General features: G+C 43.0%; 1 protein-coding gene across 1 annotated transcript in view; it reads right to left on the reverse strand.

Annotated features, from left to right (window-relative positions):
* The window catches only part of Arp8 (Actin-related protein 8), a 53,976-nt gene extending 42,075 nt beyond the window's left edge, over positions 1 to 11,901 (reverse strand). Inside the window, exons 1-5 of the mRNA XM_075681810.1 lie at positions 11,837 to 11,901; positions 9,394 to 9,564; positions 7,016 to 7,126; positions 5,006 to 5,110; positions 3,066 to 3,239 (exon numbers count right to left, since the gene is read on the reverse strand). Of these exons, the coding sequence (XP_075537925.1) occupies positions 3,066 to 3,239; positions 5,006 to 5,110; positions 7,016 to 7,126; positions 9,394 to 9,564; positions 11,837 to 11,896 (621 nt within the window). The 5' untranslated portion in view covers positions 11,897 to 11,901. The remainder of the gene's footprint in view (positions 1 to 3,065; positions 3,240 to 5,005; positions 5,111 to 7,015; positions 7,127 to 9,393; positions 9,565 to 11,836) is intronic.
* Between the last annotated feature and the right edge of the window lie 2,226 nt (positions 11,902 to 14,127).

Here is a 14,127-nt window from a genome sequence, read left to right on the forward strand (position 1 = left end):
AAAGTTTGGGAGGGTTAAAAAATTGATTAAAAAAGAATAAATAAAAAAAAGAAGCCTTGTTTTAAATATGCATGAAGCAACACAGAAGCAGCATGAAAAAAGGAACCGAACTGTGGTATGGTGAACCAATGATGCAGTAGTCAGTAGTGGCTGGTTTGGAAAATTGCAAGGAAGGAATGGCACCAAACAAGGACATACAGTGTAGGTTAAAGGACACTAAAGGTAACTAAGTCAACGTGGACTGTTTAAATAACATTTCAGAAACCTTGCAAGGCTTGTTTCGTACCAAGAAAAGATTCAGTTTACCACAAAATTGCATCTGAAGGGTCCCGAATACCTTTTTCGAAATTCAGATCTCCCGCCACCCAACAGGGGGAGTGGTGACGTTGCATACGCCATCACAGTCCTTTGCTGCCATCGGTGAGTAAAGGAGTAAAATTTTTGGTCAAAAGTCTTAGACCATTTGGGCATCCCGCAACCTCACATGGAAGTTGAGTCCTCTACTTCTTGCAGTTTGTGCAAATTTCGCAAGCAAAAAAACTAGATTATGGGGTTTAACATAACAAAACCACTTTCTGATTATGAGGCATGCCGTAGTGGAGGACTCCGGAAATTTCGACCACCTGGGGTTCTTTAACGTGCGCCTAAATCTAAGTACACAGGTGTTTTCGCATTTTGCCCCCATCGAAATGCGGCCGCCACAGCCTTTCACGAGCCAGCAAAACCAGCACAGCACTACGCGATAATGAAGTTACTGAAACTCAAAAGCGTGGGCAGCGCGGGGTCGAGCGAAAATGAAACGTTTCAACCGCCCACGTCGTTGTCCAGGGTAACTTAAATGAGTTCTTCTTTTTTCTAAAGATGAAATAGAACTGGACAAGTAGCACTTTATTTCGACTTATAATACAGACAAGGATGTATTTTGCAACGAGTGGTTCAGTACTAGTGACAGAATTTAACTAAGGACTGCTTTCGTCATCAGGCAAGTACTTGAATGTCCCGGAGGAGTCTCTAATCATGTCCTGCATTTACCTCAATTTCTCGATTATTAAGGCTATGTTCGGGATAATATCGACACCTTAGAGATTCTCAAGCACTAAGCTATCACTTTAGCTTGACTTAATATTTGCCTTTAGTGTCTCTTTAAATACAGACAGCACATCTGTATGGCATTCTACTGCCAATTACTGCCGTGATTTGATATGATGGCTGAGCCTTTCTTGGTAGACATGTAACTACCTGACTAGAAACAATGGCTGAATTTTGTCCAAGAAGACATTAAATGTGGAAATAAACTTCACTACCATAGCATTCAGACATTCAAAGTTTTGCTCATTCAGTAGACCATGTAACCTTCAGAAGAAGCAAGGCAAGGAACTGCAAGCAATTTAGCGGCTATTGTTCTCGACCGTGCATGCTTCACTTCTTTTCTTGTTCACTTGGGATCTAGTGCCAGGAACATGTATCATAGGATCGCAGTTTGGCGATCTACTGAACGTTGGTGCCAAAAGACCGTGTTTTCCGGGAACGTATGAACTGGTAAAATATAAGTGGAACTGTATTGGGTCAGTTTTTGAGTTCTCAATCATGAACATTGGTGCCGAAAAATCGTACAGAACGGGCTCGTATCAACAACGTTATACTATAATCTGCACCTCCTGTCCGGAGATGGCACAATGAAACGTGGGCTGATCTCAGAGAGAAAGTGCAACGCGTGGTCGCATGGGTCATGTGGGTTGCTTGGTGCGCGTCTCCACATCTAGACATCTTGCCGGACAGACAGGCTATACTGCAAAACACGGTGCAGAAGACAAACAGTATTATAGCATTTAATGAACTGCTTCACAAAAGCTTTACTTTACATGGATTCCAACATGTGCATTAGATACGCATAATCTTTAAAAATATTCAAACAGGTTCTAGCTCACATTCTAATTGGCTGTACAAGTACAGTCGAATCTCATTAATTTACTGCTTAATTCGAACATTCGGTTTATTCGAACTGACGCCGTGGTCCCTTCAAGGTTATGTGTATTCCAACGGGTGAAGACACCTGGTAATTCGAGCACACAAGTATTTGCGACGGTTAATTCGAACATACTGCACTCCGACAATGCTGTCAGCAGCACACCAAATCACGTGGCGGCACCTCCGATGAGCATTCCTATGACCCCGCCACAGAGGAAGAGCTTAGGAGAGATTCAATGTCGCGTGCGAAGAAAAAGAAATGTGTGGAAATTTGTGCGCAGGCATGTGCAGGGGCGCATCACCGATTATTTCTGCTAGTGACGGGTTAGTGACTTCGGTTAGTGTTGCATCACGACCACGTACCCCATAGAGTCAATGTATAAGAACGATTGAAATTTCAGACGCAAAAATCCTTCACCGTCCAATTTTCCGGACTTTTTGCAATGACCGCAGGTCCCAAACGGCATTAATCAAAGCCACCACCACCGCCATTTTTATTATCACGCTGCCTCGAGCCGGCGCTCTTGCAAGCAGATCCGCTGGCAGCCGTAGCCATACTGCGGCAACGACTAGCTACTTCGACGTTCACTACCAAGCTTCTTGATGTTCGGCGTCGTGTTTTTTATTGAAACAATTCGCTGCTGTTAGCAATGGTGCCGACTCCGCCTTTGTGATCCTCGCCAATGGCTTCGGAGTGCGAAATGCACGGCGCATTGCATGATGTCGGTTTCCGAAAATCCCAAAACTTCGTCCCAATACAGCAGTCTTATGCGCTGAAGCATACCAAAAGTTTGAAGGGGCTATTTTCATGGGACTTGGTGTGTTCCTTTTAATTATACACGCGTGCACCCGCCATCACCTATCACAGTATGAGCACCGATCCGCCTAATAACTGGCTGTAATTTGTAAATACGTGTGAATAAATCTTGTGGAACTAAACACTCATGTGTTAGAGCTCAGTGCACGTGCGTCAGTGCTGGTAGGTCCTCCATTCAATTAGCTTCCTTTTAATTTGAACAAATCTTTAAGCCCCTTCGAGTTTGGATTATCGATATTTGACTGTATACGTATAGTACAAAGCTACATGCTGGTCTCACCTTGAGGTCTTTCAGCGGAATCTCAAGATATTGCTGAATGGCTGTGCCCCAGATGGCTTCCAGATGGGCCAACACCGACACCAGGGAACCTCCAACGCCTGAGTGCACATTTAATCGGCCCCTCCTGATTGGCCAGTGTATGTGGAACTGCTGCTCAGGGTTTAGGTACAGCACCTAAAATGTAGAACACCAGGGAAAATGAATACATAGAGTCAATGCAGTTGTGTAAATAATGAAAAAAAAATTCTGAGATTGACTTTAAAGTGTCAAGCAACAAGACGGCTATCACCACGGCATAATTATGTAAATTAAGGCTCGCTGTCTTTTGCACAGTGTCAGAAGCAGCAAATACTCGTAGTGGTACACAAACATTGCCATGTCACTGGTGGACTGGTCGTATTTTCAGCGAAGCTTGACCGTGAGATAGAACAGTCTTTTGGTGTCAGGTCCGAGCTTAACCCCTGGAATGTTTGGGGCATGAGGCTGAACAGCTGGCTGGGTAGGGCTTTTCACATCAAACTTTTGTACAACTCACAGTGCAGTATGTTTCTGCGAAGGAACACCGCTTAAGAAAGAACAGTACAAGGGAGGCAACACACACGGTGCTTGTGTCTGTCATCTCCCTTGTCCTATTCTTAAGAGCTGTTCCTTTGCAAAAGTATGTACCAACTAGACCAAGTTAGCATACTGTTGATGTGTTAAAGCATTGCAAGAAAGTCATTGTGAGTTAGTGTACTTCCTATGTGGCAAGCAAATTTTCTCGTTTTTGTTGCATATTACCCCAATTCATGCAAAGCTGGATTCTACGTTTGACATTGAGAGCAATATATGTACAAACAAGTTTATTAAGGCAAAGTGCTATCATCGCAGGGAGTTATAGCAATAAGCCATGAAAACAAGTTGCAAGAGCCAAACAGGTAAACAGCCACTGCCACAAAAGGTGGTGCAGAGGTTCTGGTGCAGTGGTCCTTCAGCTGAAGATATGCAAAGAAAAAAAAATGAAAGGCCGCAAATATAACATAATTGTAAGACAACATGACAGCAGCCAATGTGGTGAGCCATCGTCCCTACATTATACAGGAAGGTGAAACAGCGAGCAGACCAATGGCTGTAGCGTCAAGTTTGGCTTAGAACGCAAGCATATTCCGTTTGCTCGTAACTCGCGAGCCAACCTGCCGAAGATTTGTGGTGGCAACTGTGAAATGTGATGATGTGAATAGCAATGATGATGATGATGCTACATGATCGTGGTACACAGGAAGCACTCATTTCAGCAAACTGACCTTTGTATCAACAAAGGACTTGTCGAAGAGATGGCATGAAAAATGTAGTCATAACTTCCCATCCTCTCTAAAGCCCATAGCCGTGAACTTGCTTCCTTTCCACACAAGACCATGACAATATTGGAATGCAGAGCCAATTTATGAAGTGATGGCAGACAATCCTGACCATGAAAACACATCTGGAGAACAAAATGACAGTGGCTTCACTTGCAAAGGAAAGTCCCCGCTCTAGATAAAATACGATTAGTTCCATGCATTGAATTTTACACCCCGATTATTTCACAATCTTTTACTTTTCTTGCACGTAACTTCCGTGGTTCGTGGAATTTTCTCGGTTGCAACTGAACTGTGATGCTGGATCTTTCTTCTAAGTGAAGTGTATCTGTTTATGTGGCTTCCACAGAAAACGAGCAATAAGCAACTTGTTCAATTTTTGGCCCTGTTACAATGAATTGAACGTGTCGGATTGCTGCAACAGAAAAATCTACTAGTACTATGCATAGTGGCTGTTCTGAAGTACCACAATAACGCTTGTAATGTCAAACTACATTGCCGACTATACCCTGTCACTTGAACGCAAGACGCGCAAGAATAAGTTCACAACTTCAGATGGATGTGATAAGATATTTATATCTCACCAAACAAAATAGTACTTACCTCCTCTCCAACATAAAATTCCTGTGCTCGATCAGTGTTAGTCCAATTCAGGTCACACCTTTCTTCAATGATTGTTGGCTTCACATGCTGATTGAAGTGATGAATCTGGGAAGAAAAAAATTCACCGATGATTACCATACTCCCTAATGTGAAACTTGAGTGCAGCTCTGTACGTGTTTTTACTTGGCGACATATTGGCCTGTGCGGATAATCTGCCTCGTGCGGCACGTTGCAAATGAAGCAAAGTGTGGCGTGACTGCCTCGCTAATCGGGAGATCGCGAGAGGCAGCGCGTGGCTGATGCGTGGCCCCATTCCCAGCAGCTGCCGCAGACAGACCTCCACTCATGCAGCGCTTTGTTTCCATACAGAAGACACACGCTACTCTGATGTCATCTCATAACCACTGTCTCCGCAGAGTCCATTTTGCATTGCACTACGCTTTTCTTTTCATGATTTCGCCATACCCTACTCCTCCACTTTGTGCCTCATGGTTCCACTGTCTGCCTCCTTCTCCCCATTTCATCATCTCGCTCTCTTTGCCGTTGCTGTCTTTCACTGTGTTCACGCCGTCATCCTTCACTGTGCTTGTTTGCTCGGTTATGAGGGATGCCAACACTTGCCGCAGGAATGAGCGCCTAAGAGCTGCGTTCTAAAAAAATAAGAAAGAAAGAGCTTTTTGCCGGGGTCTCATTCCATTGCCATGCCCCTTGTGTAGCTTCCTGTGTGCTGGTGGAGACGAAAGGAGAGCCATGCATCGGTTCAATAACTGCCTCTAACACTGCTTACACTTGAAGGATTCGAAACATTTTTGCAGCAGGAGATTCGTGAGGCGATGTCCTTTAAAGTGAGGTCATTTTATGAAATCAACCTTAGAGCAAACACCAGGCTGCAATTAAAGCTCGAAGCATCTAACACAAGGTCGATCCAAATAGGTCGCGAAGCTTCGGGTGAAAAGCGGTTCAGTACAGATTGTCACCGACATCAGCAATGGGGGTTATGGGAGCAGCGATTGAAGTGCGACTATGTTTGGAGGGAACAAACATTGGGAAAGAAAAAACCGTTTTTTAAATTCAAGCGAGACACAGATTCATTCAACGAAAATAAAATTCTTGGTCAATTTTACGTATTCGTGACGAGATAAGAAAATACAAGTTTATTCCATTTTATTATCATTAATAAATGCATTTATTTTCAGCGCCTATCCTTTGGGGGTGGCGTTAATGCCACTACCACTCGCAATGCAATACACGTCTTGAATTGGGCCGAAAGGCGCACTCGTAAAGTTCACCTGTTGAAATACGCCCCCCCCAAAGTTTGTGCTTTCTTGCTTGTTGAAGTTTGTCTGAATTTGGTGACGCGGGTAGCTTCATAGTTTCTTAACCTGTTCAGTCAAAAGTAGCAAGTTACGACCACCAGATAATTGTTTAGTTGTTTTCGTGCGACTGCGCCGGCCGATGGCCTAGGCGCCCGATGATAGGATCAGCACTCTACACTTAAAGCTTTCGTCGGCCTCCAAAGAAAGTACGTTCTGTGCAGGGGTGCGATTTCGACAACCATACGGCTGGCTTTTCCTGCATCACTTTCCGTGCTGAAAGCTCGAAACGCCCATCAAGACGAATGACGGGGCATTTGAATATATAGCTCCAAAAGCAGGTCTACAAAACAAATTTCGCGCCTTCGAAAACAAAATGACGTCACTTCTGTTTTTAACGGACATGGCATCACATTATTTTTTCTTCCGCCGGAAGTATTCCCACCACATACAGATGGCGCTAAGCCCCATGAACCGCCAATGGACCGCCATGTTTTGAACGTATGAGCTCCTATGGAAGCTTCACTACCAGGTATATTTACCTTGTCTAACATTTACAGCGAACAATGAATAGGAAGCAATGATGACTTGGAATAAGTTAAGCTAAACCATCACAAGTTAATAAAACTGCATGTAATGGTTGTTTTACCATGGCCTGCGTGTGACGGTGTTTACAATCTAGAAAAAAAGCGCTTGCCTTGTCAGTGGGGAAGGTGTAGCGTATCCTTCCTTCTGAAGTCAAACACGATGCCAAAAGGTTCCCGACAACTTCGCACCCTTCTTCAATAGTGGCCACCACTTCTGGCTCCTGAGTGAAAATGTTAAACATTGATTTAATAATACTGGCCTAAAATATCACCTTGCAGTTTCTACATTAGCTAGCAATAGTTGCAGACTATTGTAAAGAAGGAAAGAGAGAAAAGGGAGAACAATAAATAAGTAAACAGAAAGAAGAGTATAGAGAAGGAGGAGGTCAATGAACATGCAGGTAATAATTATGTTATAAGACAATGATGAACAATCCATTGGCAGGCAGGAAAGTGACACTATAATTTGATAATTTAGACATTTATTTATAGGTAAAAATACAGAAAATTACATGTGCATAGTATTCATAAGGAGGTCCCATAGTCGAAGACTGTATTGGGACCTCCTGTTAAAGACACTTATGATGGTATACAATGTTTAAAGCAACAGTAGTACAGATGAGAGCTAAGAGTAATATCAAAACATGTTCATAGCATATGAGTAATAAGAACACTTGCTAAGAGCATGAAAATATAAAAATCAGAATTAGAAAAAAGGACGGACAATATCAGTAAGTACTTATTATGAATGCTTTTAGTTCTTTTTAAATTGGCATAAATTTTTGTTTCATTTTTGATTATAAGTGGTAGAGTATTCCAAAATGATACCGAGGAAAATTCCACAGTCTGTTTACACTAGCTACTACGCACTTTAGGTAGACGGAAATTATTATTGAGTGCAAATCTGGTGTGACTACGAGCTATCAGGTCATAAGGTGATGAGCAGATCGATGGTAGTTCCTTAGTCATATATTTGTAGAATAAAATCCCTAGATTATATCTGGTGAGTTCTGAAATAGTTAGGATGTTGTTTTCATGTAGTAGTGATTTTCCATTTGCAAAGCACGAACTGCTTGTAATAATTCCTATGGATTGGTCCTGGATTACCTGGAGGGATGCCAAGTGAGTGCTATAAGTGTTACTCCAGCATATTATGCCGTAGTTAATATGAGAGTGAATGAATGAGTGGTATAGCGACATTAATTTATTACGTGTAAAGTAGGGACGAGTTTTAATTGGAATGCAAAACTGTATGCTATTCTATTTTTAAGTGAGAATTGTGATCTTTATATTTCAAGTTGCAGTCAAGCGAAATCCCAAAGAAAGATGAGCATGGACTGGGACAGATAGTGTGTGAGCCAAAAGTTAAAGAAGGGAAGGGTGCCGAATGTTGTTGATGTGAGGAAAATACAACAAATTTAGTCTTGGTGGCATTAATAGATAATATGTTAGCATTACACCAACTTAAAACATTTTCTAGATCAGCATTTAGCTTGTTAATAAGAAGTGACATGTTTTTATCAGAGGCAAATATGGTAGTATTATCAGCGTACAGAATGCACTTAGTAGACGACAAACAGCAGGGTGGATCATTAATATAAATCAAAAACAGTAGTGGTTCTAAGATGGATCCTTGAGGAATGCCAATTTTAGTGGTTTGTTGTCTGGAATAGACATTAGACAGAACCTGAACTCTGTTTGATAAGTAACTTTTTAGTAGTGAGAGCGCAGGATCACGAACACCTCAAGCCACCTCAATAGCCTCAAGCTTAGCAAAAAGGATACTATGGTTCAAGCAGTCAAATGCCTTTGTTAGATCGGTTAAAACTGAACGTCCGAATAGACCTTCGTCAATTTTTTGTTTAATTGGTCAGTTAGATGTATGAGTGCCAAATCTGTGGAGTATCCATTACAAAAGCCAAATTAGCATGGAGAGAGAATATTAAATTTAGTTAGATATTCGGTTAGAGGCAATTCGATAATTTTCCCCAGAACTTTGCCGAAAAAAGTTAAAATACAAATAGGGCGGTAGTTATGTATTAGTGTGCTGTCACCTTTTTTTAGAACTTCCTACTCTGCCAGTGATTTGAAATAACGACAATATCCTGAATTTATTAAGTAATGAAAACTTGCAAGAATCAGCAAGTGAAAAAAAGCACTCGTTCTTGTGTGCAACAATAAAAATTTTATGACGAGTCCCAATTTGATCCAAAACGTGTTATATCATGATAATGAAGCCACAGCAAAGCAGAGAAATTTGAATTACGAAGCAAATCCCATATACACAAAAGCTGCTGTTACATTTTACCCAAAGCATTCTGCACTTTGGTTAGACATTTAGTTTGTAGACTAGAATTTTTGGTAAAAGTGGAGCATAAGAGTGAAGCCATCTTCATGAATTTGGCAAATGATCCATTACTTGAGGGGTTCTGGTCAGTTTTGAGAACCTGTATAGGACCAATCAGCAAAACGCATGCAAGATATTTACCATGTCAACTTCAGGAACAAGGATTGGGTCAACATGAGGTGCCGAGGTTTCCGACAGGCATGGTCTTGCAATCACATGCGGTATCGTATGAGGGTAGGAGTCGGAAGCTCGTCCTATCCTCAAGAACATAGACCCTGGGTGAATCACTACGATAGCTGTAGCTTGAATGGGCTGTAAAATACAACATATACCAGAGAATGTGCAAAGTGGTCACACTTCATGAAAACTATTCCCGATCTTTCAAATGAGTACAGTGATGATCCCTCAGCTACAGGGAATAGGTAGTGATGAGGTAACAAAGACAAAGAAAGGATTAATATTGCAGGGAAGATTATGTCCTTACATATCACCAGTTATATAATCAGTTATATTATCACCCTTATATCACCAGAGCATATCGATGGCAAATATTTCGATTGGATGATTGGTGGAGTTTAACATTCCAAAGCAGCATTGGGACCCTGGGAGACAGTGTAGCGGATGGTTCTGGATGAACTTTGAAGCGGCGAGTTCTTTCTTCAGGGTACCTAAATTCAAATATACGTGCAGTATTGCATTCCAGCCCCACTGGAATTCAGCTGCAAAAATTGGGGATCGAACCAACGACCTTGTGCCCAGCAGTGGAGCACCATGACTGCCGGACCAAAGCAGCTGGTATTCCTTGAATTGCATATAGACGTGAATCATGCAATCTGGTGACCTAACATAGAAAATGCACATGACGAACCACTGCAAGCGAGTTCTACCAAGAATGAATTCCAAAAATTTTACTGGCAACAGGTTTCTTTCTGCCTGCATACTTCAACTAGCTACTCAATTTTAGTAGGGTAGCCAAATGGGCCAAAGCTTGGTTAACATCCCTGCCTTTTCGTCTAGCCTCTCTCTCTCTCTCTCTCTCTCAAGTTCAGTTACCTGCCACCATGCAGCATAATTGCACAGAAATAGGTCCACATCATGAATAATGACTGCCATTTTCTTTTTCAGCGTGCGTGAGTGTGTGTGTGTCTCCATTGGTCAACAAGTCAGGAGTCTTGCATATATGCTTTATTTGCAGGCACAAAAGTAGTTGTCACTACCACAAAGAGTTGCACCTAAGCATGAGTCAAGACATTGCTTCGAACGCATGAGCTCATTGGCCTTTTAAAACATCATTTGATTCATTCACATTGCTTGAATGGAATTAGTTCCTTTAATGCCCTAGTTCATTCGAACTAGTTAAGGAAGCGCCTTCATTATTGTGTTTACATGCAACTGTTTGTTTCATGTTGCAAAGGTTTTGTGTACGCCTGCACTTGTGAGAAGTTGTCGAGGGTTTTTGCAAGCGGCAGGGGTCGATTCTCCAGAAGCAGTCAACTGGCGTGAGCCATTGCATATTGCACAATGAATCGAAAGGGCATAAGGTGATTGTTCAGGGAGTGTAGCACTCTCATATACTGTTTCATTGCGCCAGCACAGGCCTGCTGCAGCCCTCTAATCAATTTAACACTACACAGGAACCATTACCTATATCGGCAGTTTATTTCTTTTTCCCCATAAGTGCCATTTGCGAGTGGCCATCGCTACGACGATGCTCTTTTCGTTACATGAATGAAGGGAAGACAAACAGCTTACTGAGCAACTTTCTTGTGAATAGAGGCCCGATTCTGAGTTTACGGCACTCTTGCACTTGTTACTTTGAAATTCTGTACAGGCAGTGCAGACGGCACCGAGCTGCGCTTCCCGATCAGTGACGCGGGTACAGTGTACTAAAAATCCCAGTTAATTGCGCCCGCAACAATAATCAACCATCGCGATACTGAAGGGATTGCCCGTCGTGTACTAGAAACAACAGCGTGGATCAGAAAGAGCTTTCTGCTTTTTGATCAGAACAGTTTAACTGGCAATGTTCGGAAGCGGAGCGGTCATCTAGACGTTCGCAGTTACTTGTAAAGTGCTAAATTTCTATTGGTAGGGCGGCTTTCTCGTGTGCTGGATTTTGTGATGAGTGAGCCGTTTCGTTGCCACCATTGAGTATTACCACCAGACATATTATAACGACAAAAAAAAAAAGATGTGGCTTTATACGTTCGCAGCCGCCAAAAGCAGACGACACAGCACATGTTTCACATGTCCAATATTTGCACGCGCAGTGCAAATATTGCCAGTGCCGCAATGAACTCGCGTGACAAGGACTACTGCGACACAGCGCGCTGTTAAGAAGTGGCGAAGAAAGTGCAGCCAAATTGGCAGAGCGCTTTACATTAACGTAACATACACCACAGATTTCTAGCTTATAGATTTTTGCGTGTAAACAGTCGCCAGAGCTCATGCCTTCCGACAGTGAGCATACCGCTGGACATGCTGTTTTTGTTGCGCACGCAGTGCAATCGTAACCAAAGTAATATACTTAGAGGCACTGTCTTTCGAGACATTTTTAATTGCTCAGCACTGTAATAACTGTTACCTCTACTGAAGGCTCCGGAAATATTGACACCGGTTGCTTTTTCGGCGGTGTCGGCGCCATCTTCTTAAAAGTGGATTGACTACATTGTTGCTAACCTAAAACCACAGAACGCCTATGCTTAGAGGAGATCGTGGCTAAAGCTACCTACAAGTTCGCGGAGAAGCTTTTGCTAACAAAGTGTGTTCATAAAATGGTTTAACAAATGTACTGTGGTCCTCTGAAAAATTTCAAGCTCCACTCCCCTACAAGATGCAAATGAATGACATGTAGAACGGAAACAATTAAAAACAAATGTAGGAATGGCCGGTAGCCTGGGACCTATGACTTAGCTTGGTAGTGTGCGAAGAAGCAATGCCGATTCAGCAAATACCAAAAGCTTTCTAACTTGTAATAGCTGGTGTCCAAACTAAGTCCCATTAAAGTCATTGGAGTTTGTGCTTCAGCAACGGCTTTCACCTAGTAGCAAAGAACGAATCTCGAAGGCTTTGCTTTTGATGATTACAGACGCCGAAAGCAATCGCATAGTCTCGGAGGACATTGTTTTGGCAAACTACGGCTGTCATCAACGCCCGTCGATAAGATTAGATTACCTCTAGTTTTGATTGCGCGCTGCTTTAAAACAGAGGTCTCGATCCGCGAGCTGAGCAAGCAGCTTATACATCACTATTCATCGCTTTATTCTGTACTCAGAACAAGTATGACAAACATTGGACGTTTCGGGGTTTTGAAAATTTTGTCGCTAGAATTGAAAGCGGCGGTACATAAGACGGACTGAATATACTCTGCTGTGCATTTAGAAAGTAGCAAATCACGCGCGTGAATAATATCAGGGGGAAGATCATTGTTATAAAGCAAATTGAAAGGTCGCAAAATAGGCTCCATGTACCGGCTTCCCGTAAAAACCGAAGTTTTTCATTTCACTATACGGTTCTGTGAGATCGAGGAATAAATTGCATTCATTTTGTTTCCATAGACAGTGTTGTTAATGTATGATATAAATGTATAAAAAGAGGCCTAATGTAATTATCTTTATTTTTTACACCAAGCACTAAGATGATTACGGAGCTCCCGTTCGAAGTTCACCAATACATGCAAGCTGCATGAACTCGCATTCGTGCCACCATTAGAAGACATAATCCAAAATACCGAAGCAGTGCTTTACAATAGCATAGACTACAGCATTCTCTGGAGCATAGGTCAGGTAAGTAAAGCTAATGACCCAGATAACAACGACAACCATCTTGCCTTCCCTATAAGCTAGATCCCTTCAAGGCAACAAAGCCAATCGTGAGTGGAAACGATGAGGCAAGGGAGAATGTCTCACACAAGCACTTTCCAGATACCGCAAACGCAATCTTGACTGACGCTGCACTCGAAAAAGAACGACTGGCGCTGGCTTGGTGCAGGCCATCGAGCGGAGAGGCTAATTAGGTTGTGCATGTAGGTTGAATAATGCAACGACCACTCAGGCCATACTCCTCGCAGTCTGGACATCGCTTTACAACAACGGGGGGCCCGTAACCGACTCCACATGCCGTGGTGGCGTCGGGACTTTGGCGTAGCGCTGCTAAGCCTAAAAGGCGTGGAGTCAAATCACGGCCACGGAAGCCGCATTGCGATAAGGGCAAAGGGCAAAAACACCCTTGTACCGTGCATTGGGTGCGCGTCAAAGTGCCCCAGATGGTCAAATTGATCCGGAATTCTCCGCTACGGCGTGCTCACGGTGTGCCTATAATCATAACGTGGTATTGGCGCCTAAAATCCTCGTCATTTTTTTTTAAATCGGCTTCTTTGAAGCCTTGCAAAGTATTGAAGACGTATGCACACATAGTGCTACCGCTAAGCCAAAGCGGCAAAAGAACGACACCAAAGTTACGCCTGTACATGCGGACTTGCAGGACCCCGGGCCCGGGGTGAAGAAATGAGTGTGCATGCAAGCTAGCTACCATCGACAGGAACTACCAGAATATATTCCACCTGTTATTGAAGGAGTACTGACAGAAAAGTGTAGCCTCATTTTTAATGGTTTATTGGATAGGCGTATGCGCAGTCATTACGCTACGGTGCCTCAACTCCTCCGAGAGTGTCACAAATATTTTATTACGTTACCATGTTAATATGACCAGTTCAAAATGCGCGCCAAATGCAGCGCAGCTTCGTGCGTGAAGAAGACAATTCAGCACGTCATCGAAACGTCTTGTAGTGGTCTTGCGGCACAAGAGACCTCTGTTGCGCGCAGGCGCGCGCGCGCGCGCGCACGCACGCACGCGCACGCACGCACGCACGCACGC

This window comes from Dermacentor variabilis, chromosome 2 (assembly GCF_050947875.1).
Source record: "Dermacentor variabilis isolate Ectoservices chromosome 2, ASM5094787v1, whole genome shotgun sequence".
NCBI classification, from domain to species: domain Eukaryota; kingdom Metazoa; phylum Arthropoda; class Arachnida; order Ixodida; family Ixodidae; genus Dermacentor; species Dermacentor variabilis.